Source organism: Girardinichthys multiradiatus, chromosome 1, assembly GCF_021462225.1.
Source record: "Girardinichthys multiradiatus isolate DD_20200921_A chromosome 1, DD_fGirMul_XY1, whole genome shotgun sequence".
Taxonomy (NCBI): Eukaryota; Metazoa; Chordata; class Actinopteri; order Cyprinodontiformes; family Goodeidae; genus Girardinichthys; species Girardinichthys multiradiatus.
Genome location: NC_061794.1, coordinates 30014809 through 30030679, shown reverse-complemented (window position 1 = coordinate 30030679; position 15871 = coordinate 30014809). Strand labels below are relative to the sequence as shown.

Here is a 15871-nt window from a genome sequence, read left to right as displayed (position 1 = left end):
GGGCATCTATACCGGATGCCTCCTGGACGCCTTCTTCGGGAGGTGTTCCAGGCACGTCCCACCGGGAGGAGGCCCAGGGGATGGCCGAGGACACGTTGGAGGGACTATGTCTCTTGGCTGGCCTGGGAACGCCTTGGGCTCCCCCCGGAGGAGCCTGGAGGAGGTGTCTGGGGAGAGGGACGTCTGGGCGTCTCTGCTGAGTCTGCTGCCCCGCAACCCGGTCCCAGATAAAGCGGAAGACAATGAGTACAAATCTGTCATTAAACACTATAACCTGACAGAACAAATACAAGTTTAGTAAAAGATTCATGGTGTTAAATAAATACAGTAGGTTCTGTCAAAGCATTAGAGAGGGACTCAACAGGCTTTCAAAATGAATCATTTGAATCTTTGTTCGGTTAGTTTTTTGTTAGTATTAATATTTACTGCAGAAATGTACATTGTGAGATGCTCTGATCTCTTTGGTTTTGTTATGATTTTTGTTGTGATTGCAACTTAGTTTCAGCACCATGGACAGGGTAGACAAACTGCCCCTGTTTGTAACAGACTTCTAATGTTGGTAAATGTTGAGAAACATTTATCTGAAGATCTCATGTAGTTTGACTTCAACCTGGCATAATCAACTAATTCAAAAGTTTTTCCCTGTTCTTCTCCTGTCATGTTACAACAGGCACGTCGCATCCTGGTGTCCATCTATGGTATGACGCAGCAGATACTGTGTCATAGGAGTGGCAAGCAGACTGACCTGGTAAAGCCAGTTGAGAGCATGGAGCTCCTCATCAGCCACAAGTGCAGTCCTAATTATATGGTAACAAAAAAGACCAGTTTTGAGCCTGCTCTTTAAAGCCTCAACCTCCATTCACTTAGTTCAAGATAGTTAAAATAAATCTGCTGTATTTTCTTGTTCTTTTTTCAGGCAAAGAAAACCTCGTGTTCAGCTGTCAGAAAAATACAAGGAAAAAAGAGGAAGAGGTTGAGGTTAATCAGAGTTATAAAGCTGCTGATCACTTGTTGGGAGAAACTTCACAGTGTCGTCTCTTATTAGGACAAACTGTGCCACCCTTTCTTGAAGATACCAGTTGACTTGCAAGAATGTTCACTACAAAACCAGATGACCGATTTTTTTAATGCACAACTCTCTTTCAAATGCAATACCATGAATGTTTACTGCTGTCAAGTTCTCAGTGTTTTGTGTCTTAACTCTTCTTGCCTTTTGTATCTCAGCAATGCTCCTTGTTAAATGTTAGATTTTCATTATAACCACAGATAAGCTAAAGTATCCACAGTGCATTCAATTACTTTAAGAATATGCATAATTTTAAGGTCTCTCCTGATGTTCCAACATTTATGTATCATGTTTGTAAGCTGTATGTCACCATAACCATAAAATCTTTATACCACATAATAAAAATGCTAAAGACTTGCTAATAGAAGTTCTCTTTGATTGGGATTTCAAATGGACATGGTAATCAAGTTTGTGGGAAATAGTTGTGTTTATTACATAAAGTTGTGGGGGTGTTTAGGTTATTAAACAAGAAGCTCTGCACATCTGACCGAGCATTTAAAAAGAGTACACCACACCATTCAGCTTTAATTTGCAAAACTTTTTTTTTTACCGTGCCCTGTCTGGCAGAGTATCGCTCAATTGTTGTCTGAGTGCCAAGAAATTACCCAACAGATTTACTTTCACAAGTGGAGCATCACAGCTAATGCTTTAAAGCTCTGCTTGATATTTATAAAAGAAACTTTATAATAAACTTCTTTGGGAATATTTCAATTGTTACGGACACGGAGACTGAAATGAAAAAGATAAAAGAAGCTTGAAAAACAGAGAGATGGGGAAAAAGGGGAGGAAAGTGGAGAGAAAGAAGGATGAAGAGAATACAAGATTACACCCTGCTTGCTTATACACCTGCAGCTGTTTTTTTTTTGTTTGTTAACAAAATAGTACACAGTACCTATGAATGTAAAATGTACTTAGTGAGAGGTGCAGCCCAATATAGAACACCTGTGTATCTGTCAACACCTGAAGCTTAACTGTGAGTATGAGTGTGGACGCGCTTTTGTATACAAGGTTTCTCCACAAAAATATGCAATAGCGAGGGTGAGGACCCACAGACCTGCCCCATGGTTCCTGGACGGACACTGAGGAGATCTGAGTCACAGACATCTAAAGCCCCACCAAAGCACAGGAACCCCAGGAGAACCACCGCCGGGACTACCGCAACCCCCCCAGAGAAGAGTAGTGGAGAGTCCCAACCTGTCACAAAAAAAAAAACAGGCACACACAGTCACAATCACCCACTCCCACCCTCATGCATACACATAAAATCATTCGCACCCACCGTAAAAACAAACAACAATGGATGTCATACACTCACTCACACTCCCCATTCATACTCTATACTCCCAGGTCCGGGCGCAGGTGCCCCCTAGGGGCAACCAGCCCCCGGACCCAGGAGGTGGTCTCCTTCCCTCCTGGGGGAGAGACAGGCAGACAGCGCCGGCACCGCCCAGACCCGGGTGACCCCAGCCTGGCCCCTGCCCCCCAGCCCTGAACCCAGTCCCCAACAATCCCCATCCACCTCCGGAGAGGGGGCTGTGTACAAAATAGGGGTCCACATGGCTCAAATCAGCCCGCCAACCGGAGCTGCCCCAGGACGGAGTAGTCCCGACCCCCCAGTGAGCTCTGATCCCAACCACATGAGTCTCCCACCACCAGTGAACCCCAACATAAACCTCCCCACAGGACCACCCCCAACAAGGACACCGATATCGAACACATGCCCCTGAACCCAGACGCCTCGACTCCCCTCCCCCACAGGGGCACACCCCCACAGGTGAACTCCATAGCCAAGAAGCCGATGAAGCCACACCCGTACACAGCGCAAGCTCCACACACAGCCCCGCTCTAAGCACCCCCGCCGCACCCCACTCCCCCACCACATAGCGCGCCACAACGGCAAGGCAAGGGCCCCGCGCAATGCCACCCCCGCCCACTGGTGCAACAGGGCAGACCCCACCGAGCACCGAACCAACAACAGGACCCCCAACCCCGCACTATGACGGGACAAACCCATCCACCAAGAGGTCCCCGGCCAGGCACCCAGGGCCAGTGTCCCCCACCCCCTCAGCCACAAAAAACACTACATCGCTGCCACTGCAACGACAGCCCAGGGAGAAACACTATCCAGCTCAGCTCCACCATCACCGCCCAGCTCCTCCTGCTGAAGGCTCTAAGAATACAGTGACTAAATATGTACAAACGTTTCGTGAGCGCCTCTGTCATGCTAACACCCTGGCTAAGAAACACTTAGCTGATTCTCAGAAGAGAATGAAAAATACTTATGATAAAACATCCGTTAAAAGGGAGTTTCAAATGGGAGATCAGGTTGTTGCTCTCCTTCCTGTTCTTGGCTCAGCCTTATCTGCCAAATTTGATGGACCTTATGAAGTCCTAAAGAAAATAGGGGAGCGTGATTATGTAATTGGTACCCCTAATCGGCGACGCAAGTCTCGTGTTTGCCATGTGAACATGCTCAAGTTGTACCACTCCCGACCTGCATCAGAAACCACTGGGGTGTGTGCTCCGGTTGCAGCTACTGCTCAATTAGAAGTAGATGAACTGGGTGATATTGATGGTATAAAAACGAATTATCTAATCTGTTCTAGTCCTCGACTTACAAATTCAGATATGTTAAAATCTCTGAAGAATCAACTTGACCACTTGTCCCCCAAACATCAGGAGGATGTAGTGAGTATTGTGGCTTTGTGAAACCCTGTTTTGTAATAAATCCTTTTACATTCCACTTGTTTCCTCTGGACACATCATTATGTTACCGCCCCTGAACCCCTAGACCTGTGTGGGCCGTAACATAAGTGGACCCCACGTCCTAGAAGTGGACACAACCCTTCCACCCCACAGGCTGCAGCCCCTCCACGCCATCCCCCAGCCCACCATCCAGATCCCCCCCCAGTCATGACAGCCAGCAGAACAGCACACCTCCAAGATCCAACCCGCCCAGACAGCACCAGCAGCCCCAGCCCACCAGTCCACGAGAGGGATACATGTACCAGCCGGGTACCTGGGCCATGCAGGCCAACCGCTCCAGGCCAACCACAACCCGCCAGCCGCCCCGGTGCAAAACATTTTTAAAGTGATTCTTCGTTTTTCTCATCTGTGCTGGTTTGTGACAAAACAAAATTCCCAATACAATAACTTGAAGTTAATGGCAGTAATGTGACAAAATCTTTAAAAAATAAATTGAAGAGATATAAATAATAAACATATTGCATCGATTCAGAACAAATGTCGTCTCAAGGCACATAAAAAGGCAAACAGATCCAGTCTGCATGCACAATTATGTTGTCAATTCAGTACAATTATATAGACAGATTCAAAGTCAAGTAGGCTAGATTACAATTTGATCCTAGTAATAAAACAAAGCAGTCAAGTTCAATTTATTATGGCAATTAGGAAACAGTTTTTTTATCAGAGGAAATTCAGCTGATTGCATCGAATCACTGACTGGTGTTATCAAAATCTATTATCAATAGAGTGAGATACTGCTTCAATAAATCGATTTCTCCCAAGACTTGTCTTCAGAGTGTTTATTTCAAAGGCTCTCAGCGTTTGAAAGGCACAAAACACAGTTCAGTGAATGCACACTGAAGGCAGTCTTCAGTGCTCCTTTATACATTACAAAGCTAGATAAGAAACAACTCCAAAAAACAGCTCCCTAATTAGAGACAATAGAGTGTTCTTTTCACATGGCCATCCCCTCCTGTCTGAAACTGCCCTGGCAGTTTTTACTCCCTTCCTCTACAAATCTCAGCAAGGTTATAATAACATTTTAATTAACTCTTTTGCATGCATCTATTATAACTGTTGGTTAAAACAAAATCACTTCTTCATACCTAAAGCATGAGACAATTTTTCCACTACATTTCCACCCTTTTGATTATTCATTAATCACAATAAAACAAAAGAAATACTAACAAACAATAAAAAGATATTTGTACAAAAAAAAAAAACCCAATGCACATCATGTCAGCATGACGTAGGCTTCTCCACAAGGATCAGATGCTTTCAGCGCTTTAAGATCACTGTTTCATTAAGTCATGGACATTTTAAGCAATGTAATATTTATCATCCACATCTTCAATGTTTTCTGCAGAACTACGATAGGCAGAAGGTTTAGAGAAAGATAACGTGATATTATACACTATTCTGAGTGGACTGCATCATAAGGCACAAACAGAACATGTGAGTTTACTGTTCTCAAAAGTTATCATCTGGAATTCGTCCTCAGTCATGTTCACAGAGGGATTAATATACTGGGGATCTGAAACATTATAACAGGAGGACACGCAATCCGTAATCTTTCTTTCTCCTGGTACAGCAACATAAGTAGAGGGGAGATGGTGTGTCATACAGATAAAACAGTTTTCTGCTGTGTTAGTTTTAGCTGAAAAGTTTACAAATTGATATCACAAGTTTCATTTCACCCATGTTGCCTCCAAAAGATTTTGCACTGGCCTTGATAAAGCTTTTCGTTCCACTCGACCAATTGGAGGGCCAGTGGAAAATGTGATCATGAAAATGAAGAGGGCAATAAATCCCAGCAGGTTGAAGAAATCTTTAGCCATGATTTGACTCCTCTGGTGGTTCTCCGCTGAACAGCTTGCAATGCAACACGTGGACCCACGTGGATCTTTCAGCAACTTTCACAGCAGTGTGAGTGATGAGGAGCATCTGGAAAGGTCCCTGCCACCATCTGGACTTCCAATGCTTCCTTTGGAGGTCTTTAATCAGCACCCACTGTCCGGGCTTGAACGCATGTCACGGTCCCTCAGCTGGGCTCGGGAGGGTGGTCCTGGTTTTCTGATGAGAAGCACACAAAGACAGTGACAGATTTTGACAATATACCAACATATGTTCGTACAGGAGCATAGAAAAGTCATTCAGTGGTCTAGTTGGGGTGCTTCCCATGTGTGCTGGTCTGCCAAACAATATTAATAGGGACTGAGATTTACCCGTGCTCTTTTTCTTATTCTCATATACATTAGTGCGTGGGGCAAAACTTTTGTCCATGAGAGACCTGTCTCCTCACACATTTTGACAATTTAAGCTAAAGTGTGCCATTCTCTCTCTCTACAGCCTCTTTAGACTGTGGATGATAGGCACAATGTGTTTCTAATGTGAAACCCAGTACTTGGCTTCCTTCCTGTAAAGCTTTATTTTCAAAATTTGTGCCATTATCACCACTAATGACCTCTGGTATTCCTCATCGGGGAATTATTTCAGAGAGTAAGGCCTTTGCTACTACACTGCTGTCTGACTGTTTGCTGGGGAACGCCTCTACCCATTTAGAGAACACGTCTACCACCACTAGACAGGATTTCTTACCTTCAGGTGTTATTTCATAAAAATCTATCATTAAATGTTGAAAAGGGCCTTCAGGTGGAGGATGTGCTGCCAACCTTTTTGTCGGAATTTTAGTAGGATTGTGCAAGGCACAAATAAAACATTTTTTAATGTGATTTTCTGCTACTACTGAAAATCCTTTTGTGAACCACTGTTTTGTTACTATATCAAGCGTTCCCCCTTTGGAGACATGGTCTAACCCATGATTCCACTTTGCAAATCAGGGAAAAAACGTTTGGGGAGGCAAGGTTGTCCATCAACTGAAAACCACCCTTTTTCAGAGTTAAAACATCTATCAAGGTGAGGTCAGAGTTTGGAATAGGTTCATCAGAGCGGTCTGGTCTGGGAGTACAGACTGTCTGTAGCACTTCAGCACAAGAATAAGGGTATCCATCATTAGCAGTTGGAAGGAAAGTGGCTGGGTTGAGAATGGTGCAATGCTTTACAGTAACATTGGGCATGTCAAGAAGGACAGAAGTGTACTGCCGCCAACAAGCAGCTGAAAGATGTGATGATTTTCGTTCAAGGAGAATAATCGATACAGCGTGTGGCACATACACCGTTAAAGGTGAAAAGCCCACAATGTCTGTGGAAGCCAGAACAGCTTTTTCTGCTGCTGCCACAGCTCTGAGACATCCAGGGAGGCCTGCAGCTACTGCATCAAGTTTAGAAGAGAAATAAGCAACAGGACTAAGGTGTCCACCATGTTGTTGTAGGAGGACGGAGGACATGAAACCTTTCTTTTCATCCACCATTTGAATAAAATGTTTTGCAGGATGGGGCAAAGCCAAAGCTGGTGCTTGTTGGAGTGCATTTTTTAAGTCTTGAAATCCTTTTTCTGCCTCAGGTGTCCAGGTAATGCAATCCTGGCAGAGTGATTTTTCCCATAGATCAAAGAAGACAAAGGAATTTCCAGATTAGAGTAACTGGGAATGAATGGAAGGACATCATTTGCTGTTTTGTGCGCGGTTTAGGAATGTTGGCAAGTGCTTGAGTGCACGGTACCAAGGCTTTGTTTACTGCCTGTAAATCTTGCACAAATCACCATTCAGCAGGCTGGCCTTCAGGTCTGATTTTTTTAACAGGAAATAAATGTGCTCCAACTGATGAGGTTGGACATGGCAAAAAAATTTTCACTACACTGCGTAGCAAACACCCTCCAGAAATTAATCAGGTGTTTGTCAGTCTGCATTAATACCAAATACTGCACAATATATAGAACCATAGTATGTGTATTGAGACTAAATTATATAATAAATAACACAGACATAAAAAAACAAACATTGTATTTTGTAATTATTGCTAATAATCATGTGTCAATAGCTTCCTAGATTGGATCAATAAAAATCTCTTACAAATAATCCTTACAGAATATGTGAAAATATGAATGTTTTGTTGATTTTTAGTTTTTTTATTTCTTTATTTCCTTGCAAAAGCATATTACAGGGAGATGTGACCGAGATGGGGAGGATGAAACAATATAACATGTTTTACTGGAATGTAGGAAATATAAGCATGAAAAAAGATATTTATGGAGAGAATTTGAGAGGATTAAAGAAAAGTTTAACATAATAGACACATTGCAAAGAAATTCAGGGAGCAAATATATACGAATTATTATTCGATAAAAAAAAAACGAAATTGATTTATAGAATTTGATTATATAGTAAATACATAAACACACTTGAGATATCAAACCACATTCCATACCAGTTGGTGGCGGTAATGCGCACGTTCAGTTTGTTTTGTTTTGCCAACCGCCTCAAGAAGAAGAAGAAGAAACGGAACACTTTAACGACACAAGTTCCACCCGGAAACAAACCGTATTACGCATGTTACAGCAAACGAACTCCCAACGTTTGAAAAAATCTGCCTAAAGGCTTCGTTTAAAGGTGGTGGTGTATGGAGTTTATGAATGTTCGGTAAGCCCTGTTTGAAATCATTCCCATCGCTTAATATTCATTTTCATAGAGTAAAATAGTAAACTGCGACTAAAGCAAAAGGGTAAACTAAATTTAATTCTAGCTCAATAGGTGAACAGCAGCAGTCTGTGTTTTACATTTCGAGGCGAAATGCTCTGGACATGAACAGCTCATTTCAACCGTGAGACAGACGCCAGTGTTTAAATTTCCCTGCTGGATTCGGTGTGTTGTTCTCAACCAGACATGGCGGGCAGCAGTGGTGTGGACATGGATCCAGATGTCGCTCTGAGGCTGTTTGAGGAAGGAGCTACCCTGGTCCTGCTGGGTGTTCCTCGGGGCACAGAGCTCGGGATTGACCTCAAGAGCTGGCAGGTGGGTCCTCGCTTCCGAGGAGTGAAGATGATACCCCCGGGTCTCCATTTCCTCCACTTTTGTTCCGCTAACTCTCCAAGCTGTGGTGGAGAAATTGGTCCCAAATCAGGCCTCTTCCTCACTCTTAAACCCAGAGAGATTCTGCTGGCCCACTGGGACCCCAAAGAAGAAGATCTGGACTTCTCAGCCTCCAAGAATGACGAGGAGGTAAATCGGATCCGGGACACGTTGCGAGAGCTGGATTCTTACTTGGGTCCCTATCCATTTGAGGTGATGAGGAAGTGGGTTTCCCTCACTGACCAGATCAGCCAGGAGCTGGCTGTTAACTTGCAGCCTCTCTCAGGTCGAGTGTGTGCTTTCAGTGATATCATTCCTGAGGTGCAGTTCAGACACACCAAGGACCGGGCAGAGCAACCAAGGAATGACACAGCCTGTCAAAGCATGAAAGAGGGACTCGACAGGCTTCCAAAGATGAAGCAGAGGGAGGGCACAGAGTTGCGCTTCTCAGTTATTCCTAAGAAGACCTACCCTCCTGGAGCTTCTCCTGCAGAGATCACCCGATGCAGCATGGACCTGAGTTACTCACTGGAGTCGGTGCTGGAGCAGAACTACCCAGAGCAACCTCTTAACCTGCTTGGTATGTTAACTACACTAATTCTTGCTCATGACCATTCTGTTATGTTTCTTTTGAAATGTAAACTCTTAAATCTGACCTCTTCCAGGTGAGCTGCAGTTTGCATTTGTGTGTTTCCTGGTTGGAAATGTGTACGAGGGCTTCGAGCACTGGAAGTGCCTCCTGGCTGTGCTGTGCCGCTCGGAGGAGGCCATGAGGAGGCGGAAGGAGCTCTATCTGGGGCTCATCACTGTGCTCTACCACCAGCTTGGAGAAGTACCCCCCGACTTCTTCGTTGACATCGTTTCACAGAACAACTTCCTCACTAGCACACTGCAGGTAAAGGGGGAGTTCATAAATCTGAAATCTGATTGGATGGAGGAAATATTAGCTTTGTTTTCTAAATCCTGGCTGTCCAAAAGTTGATTAATCATTTATTGGTTGATCGACAGTCTGATTTATTAACTCGCTGAAACACAATGTAGCTTGAATTTTACAGCTCTAATTTCTTTGATGGGTTTCACAGTGATGCGTTCGAAATAGATTTTTTGTGATCTAGTAAAATATTAATATTTCCAATAACTACTTCAAGCAAGTTTCAGGTTATTTGCACAGCATCCAACTAAAAACACGTCATTTTAGGATAAAAAGGTCAAATTATTACAGTTTAATTATATATTCGGATTAAGATTTGAATACAATCAGCACTATCATATTTCTGTAAGTTTTCTGCAGATTCAAACCAGCCTTTAGGGCTGTGTTGTTTTGATCTGTTATGGACCAAAATCTAAGTCAGTCTTAGTTGCTATTTAGTCAATTATAATTATTTTTTGTTCGGTCTATTTTTAATTAAGTCATTGTAAATGTAGTCAATTAGGGTGAGGGGTCTACATGGTTCATACTTGACAAGCAATGCAAAGATGTATTTTAACCCAAGACCATTTCATGGTTTATAGACAAATAGCAGAATTTTAAAACCTCTTCCTTGGAGCCAGTGCTGTAATTTAAGGATTGTTTGGATATGATTCATTTTCCAAGTGTTGGTCAGAACTCTGGCAGCTGCATTTTTGACAAGCACCAGCTGCCTGTTTTTTTTTTATATACAGGTCCTTCTCAAAATATTAGCATATTGTGATAAAGTTAATTATTTTCCATAATGTCATGATGAAAATTTAACATTCATATATTTTAGATTCATTGCACACTAACTGAAATATTTCAGGTCTTTTATTGTCTTAATACGGATGATTTTGGCATACAGCTCATGAAAACCCAAAATTCCTGTCTCACAAAATTAGCATATTTCATCCGACCAATAAAAGAAAAGTGTTTTTAATACAAAAAACGTCAACCTTCAAATAATCATGTACAGTTATGCACTCAATACTTGGTCGGGAATCCTTTTGCAGAAATGACTGCTTCAATGCGGCGTGGCATGGAGGCAATCAGCCTGTGGCACTGCTGAGGTCTTATGGAGGCCCAGGATGCTTCGATAGCGGCCTTTAACTCATCCAGAGTGTTGGGTCTTGAGTCTCTCAACGTTCTCTTCACAATATCCCACAGATTCTCTATGGGGTTCAGGTCAGGAGAGTTGGCAGGCCAATTGAGCACAGTGATACCATGGTCAGTAAACCATTTACCAGTGGTTTTGGCACTGTGAGCAGGTGCCAGGTCGTGCTGAAAAATGAAATCTTCATCTCCATAAAGCTTTTCAGCAGATGGAAGCATGAAGTGCTCCAAAATCTCCTGATAGCTAGCTGCATTGACCCTGCCCTTGATAAAACACAGTGGACCAACACCAGCAGCTGACACAGCACCCCAGACCATCACTGACTGTGGATACTTGACACTGGACTTCTGGCATTTCCTTCTCCCCAGTCTTCCTCCAGACTCTGGCACCTTGATTTCCGAATGACATGCAGAATTTGCCTTCATCCGAAAAAAGTACTTTGGACCACTGAGCAACAGTCCAGTGCTGCTTCTCTGTAGCCCAGGTCTGGGGAATGCAGCACCTGTAGCCCATTTCCTGCACACGCCTGTGCACGGTGGCTCTGGATGTTTCTACTCCAGACTCAGTCCACTGCTTCCGCAGGTCCCCCAAGGTCTGGAATCGGCCCTTCTCCACAATCTTCCTCAGGGTCCGGTCACCTCTTCTCGTTGTGCAGCGTTTTCTGCCACACTTTTTCCTTCCCACAGACTTCCCACTGAGGTGCCTTGATACAGCAATCCGGGAACAGCCTATTCGTTCAGAAATTTCTTTCTGTGTCTTACCCTCTTGCTTGAGGGTGTCAATAGTGGCTTTCTGGACAGCAGTCAGGTCGGCAGTCTTACCCATGATTGGGGTTTTGAGTGATGAACCAGGCTGGGAGTTTTAAAGGCCTCAGGAATCTTTTGCAGGTGTTTAGAGTTAACTCGTTGATTCAGATGATTAGGTTCATAGCTCGTTTAGAGACCCTTTTAATAATATGCTAATTTTGTGAGATAGGAATTTTGGGTTTTCATGAGCTGTATGCCAAAATCATCTGTATTAAGACAATAAAAGACCTGAAATATTTCAGTTAGTGTGCAATGCATCTAAAATATATGAATGTTAAATTTTCATCATTACATTATGGAAAATAATGAACTTTATCACAATATGCTAATATTTTGAGAAGGACCTGTACATGGTACTCGACCGGAAAAGGGTGGCTTGTCTTCTTCAGGTTGGAGGGGAGTTCCTGCCTCAAGTGGAGGAGTTTAAGTATCTCGGGGTCTTGTTCACGAGTGAGGGGAAGAATGGAGCGGGAGATCGACAGACGGATCGGTGCGGCTGCCGCAGTAATGGGAACATTGTTCCGGTCCGCTGTGGTGAAGAGAGAGCTGAGCTGAAAAGCGAAGCTCTCGATTTACCGGTCGGTCTACGTTCCTACCCTCACCTATGGCCATGAACTTTGGGTCATGACCGAAAGAACGAGATCCCTGATACAAGCGGCTGAAATGAGCTTCCTCCGTAGGGTGGCTGGGCACTCCCTTAGAGATAGGGTGAGGAGCTCGTTCATCCAGGAGGGGCTCGGAGTAGAGCCGCTGCTCCTCCACATCGAGAGGAGCCAGTTGAGGTGGCTCGGGCATCTATACCGGATGCCTCCTGGACGCCTTCCTCGGGAGGTGTTCTAGGCACGTCCCACCGGGAGGAGGCCCAGGGGACGGCCCAGGACACGCTGGAGGGACTATGTCTCTTTGCTGGCCTGGGAACACCTTGGGCTCCCCCTGGAGGAGCTGGAGGAGGTGTCTGGAGAGAGGGATGTCTGGGCGTCTCTACTGAGTCTGCTGCACCAACTGCTTTGACAAGAAACTTATAATTCTGGCATTGTTTTGAACGTGATAGGAAACGGATTTAGTAACAGACTTTGTGATTGTCAAATCTGGGAACAAAAACCTGAGCTAGTGGATCATATCGGTGTTAAAAGTGGCCCGAGAACGGACCATTGAGAAACCCCACAATTCATTTTTGGTCATCCAGATTTAGAATTACCAAGTGACGCAAAGTAGTTCCTGTCTGCTTAAGAAGATCTGAACCAATGTAGCGCAGAACCAGAAAATCCCAAAACCAGAAAATCCCACCCATTTTTTCAGCTTATCAATCAGTAAGCTATGAGCAACAGTATGAAAGCCGGCACTGAGATCAAGTATTACAAAGACAGAAAGTTCTAGACTCATCACTGTTAAAAAGTATGTTCAAAACTTTTACCAATGCAGTCTCAGTACAGTGGTGGGGTCAAACGCCTGACTGGAAAGCATTAAAGAGATTATTTTTTTTACATATGGGTTTATTTGAGACAAAATTGATACATTTTTCTTTGATTTAAAAAAAAATCTGCTCCAACACTGCCGGAGGGGCCTGTGGGCTCATCGTTGCAGCTCCCTGAGGCTTCTGCATTGTGGCTGCTGGGTTGTTCCCCCAGGGCTCTCCCCGGCTCTTCTCTGGGGGGGTGGGGTAGTCCCGGGCTCTGGGGGGCCTTTGGATGTCTGCCTCGGGTCCTGGGGGGGCAGGTCTTCTCACACCAGCTAATGAATATTATTATGGAGAAACCTTATAGACACACAAACCTTATAGATTTACCAGTGAAAGGAAAATAATACTAGTTTCTTAAAAATTTGAACAAAAGCTGTTTTTACACCAGTGACTCAGCTTCCTTAGTTAGAACTCAGTGATTGCTTAGTTAAATTTCAATGGATTGAAATTACTGTTATTATTGGACTACAACTGCATAATACCAGCGATCCCAAGGATTATTCTCTCTTAGCACAAGATGCTTTCACCTACATAGAGGACTTAATGATATAATTATCACTTTAGAAAGATTGGTTTAGAACCAGCTCTTACCAGTAAAACCTTGTTGCTGTTGCTTACCGATATTTTTTCAAACCCTTTTTGTAAAAAAAAAAAAAAGACAAAAAGTCTGGTCCAAAAATGTTTACCTTGTTTTGGTATTTTTTTAAGTTTTAACTTCTTTCCAATTACTTCTTTTAACCTCCACATTTAATTTCAAACCCCAACATTGTTCGACTTATTTTTCAGGATTTCTTCCAGTTTGCCACCGGAACTGGTGTGGACAGCACCCTTCGAAAGAAAGCAGAGAAGTTCAAAGTTCATCTGACCAAGAAGTTCCGCTGGGATTTTGACGCAGATTTGGAGGACTGTGCTCCGGTGGTGGTGGAGCTGCCTGAAGGCATCACAGTGGACTGAAATGGCTCTCTTTTGAAAATGCATCATATCAATGTTTTTTGTTCTTTTTAAATATTGTGTGCTGTGTGACATCTATGAAAAAGGGCAGTTTGTACTGTTGATGTGAAAAAGCAAACATCATTAAATCAGCTGTATTGTTACAGTCTTTGTGTAAGTAAAATAAGATGCTTTTTTTTTTTACATGTTTAGTGTAGTTTTAACTGACATTTAGTCTATAGGAATTTAAACAAATGTTTGCAACTATAGCTTTTCTAATTTAGGAATAAATATTTAACAACAAAGAATACAAAGCATTGTAATGTCTCAGGAAAGTGGTGACATTTAGATGAATAGTTACAGGTTTATCTCAGTATAGTAGAACAGTTCATTAACAGCTAATGAAAATCTAAAATTAATTTTGTCAGCAAATTGCATTACATAGCTCAGACTCCAGTTACAGTCTGGTTTCCCTTGAAGGAAAAGGCTAAAACATTTCTTGAGTTAAGTGCTGCACACTAAATAATCATTCAGTGTGGATTTTGCGAGTTCTTTTATTCTTCACAACTGTTTCACACAAGAGTTCTGACGAAAATTAAAAAGAGAGATCATATTTCTCCTGTTTTAACTTCCCTTCATTGGCTCCCTGTTAAATTTAGAATAGAATTTAAAATTCTCCTCACATATAAAGCCCTTAATAATTTAGCTCCATCATATATCAGAGATCTGATTGTTCCATATGTTCCTAACAGAGCACTTCATTCTCAGACTGCAGGTTTACTGGTGGTTCCTAGAGTTTCTAGAAGTAGAATGGGAGGCAGATCCTTTAGTTATCAGGCTCCTCTCCTGTGGAACCAGCTCCCGGTTTTGGTCCGTGAGGCAGACATCCTGTCTACTTTTAAGGCCAGGCTTAAAACTTTCCTTTTTGATAAAGCTTATAGTTAGAGTGGCTTAGTTTATCATGGAGGGAGCCTCCCTCCCTGTTGGTTGGAGTAAGGGGGAGTCAGGTTTAGCCTAAACCGGCTCAGTTATGGTTGAGGTGCAAACACACCCTCCATTTCTGCTACCTGTATGACCCCTTTTCTTTTCCAATGGTTATAATCAGTCAGACAGAGAGAGGTATCCCAATCCTTGTGTTTTTTAGTATAACAATGACCATCAGTGGGACCCTTTGTGAAGTGCCTTGAGACAACATGTGTTGTGAAATGGCGCTATATAAATAAACTGAATTGAATTGAACGCCTGGTCATGTCAACATCCATCACAGGCCCTAATATTATTAATTTATAGTGGAACTGAATTGATTGAAATAAATTTAGCACACATTGCTTTACATGAATTGTTGGCTTCTCTCACAGGCTAAATAATTTATTTAGCACAAACTTCAATTTATTTTATTGAAAATTAATGTAAGCAAAGATAATGCATAAATGTGAAATGGAAGGAAAATGACAGATGCTATAAAAAAAAATTATAATAATTTGGGAAGTTTTGCAAGCATGTGTATTTAGCTGCCTTGGCATGGTACCGATAAATAAAATACAGTCCAACCATTGACCTTCAGAAGTAATCTAATTAGTTGAAAGTCCTCCATGTTGGGGCTGCACGGTGGCACAGTTGGCAGCACTGTTGCCTTGCAGCAAGAAGGTCTTGGGTTCAATTCCCAGCCAGGGGTCTTTCTGCATGGAGTTTGCATGTTCTCCCTGTGCATGTGTGGGTTCTCACTGGGTACTCTGGCTTCCTCCCACAGTCCAAAGACATGCCTGTTAGGTTAATTGGTCACTCTAAATTGCCCTTAGGTGTATGAATGAGTGTGTGCATGGTTGTTTGTG

General features: G+C 43.0%; 1 protein-coding gene across 2 annotated transcripts; it reads left to right on the top strand.

Annotated features, from left to right (window-relative positions):
* The first annotated feature begins 8194 nt into the window (after window positions 1-8194).
* On the top strand, window positions 8195-14208 carry aar2 (AAR2 splicing factor). Of its 2 annotated transcripts, none has more exons than XM_047381593.1 (4): window positions 8195-8349; window positions 8591-9358; window positions 9444-9673; window positions 13896-14208. In XM_047381593.1, exons 1-4 carry the CDS (start codon window positions 8343-8345, stop codon window positions 14061-14063), a joined length of 1173 nt encoding a protein of 390 aa, XP_047237549.1. In that variant the 5' UTR covers window positions 8195-8342; the 3' UTR covers window positions 14064-14208. The 2 variants fall into 2 exon arrangements, with proteins under 2 accessions (XP_047237549.1, XP_047237634.1); XM_047381678.1 differs by having other exon boundaries at window positions 8197-8349; window positions 8453-9358.
* Window positions 14209-15871: the final 1663 nt, after the last annotated feature.

Bases quoted from the DNA above. Each gene is read 5' to 3' on its own strand.
- aar2 (XM_047381593.1), top strand. The intron at 9,359-9,443 runs GTATGTTAACTA...GACCTCTTCCAG, and splicing joins GCAACCTCTTAACCTGCTTG to GTGAGCTGCAGTTTGCATTT. The intron at 9,674-13,895 runs GTAAAGGGGGAG...CTTATTTTTCAG, and splicing joins TCCTCACTAGCACACTGCAG to GATTTCTTCCAGTTTGCCAC.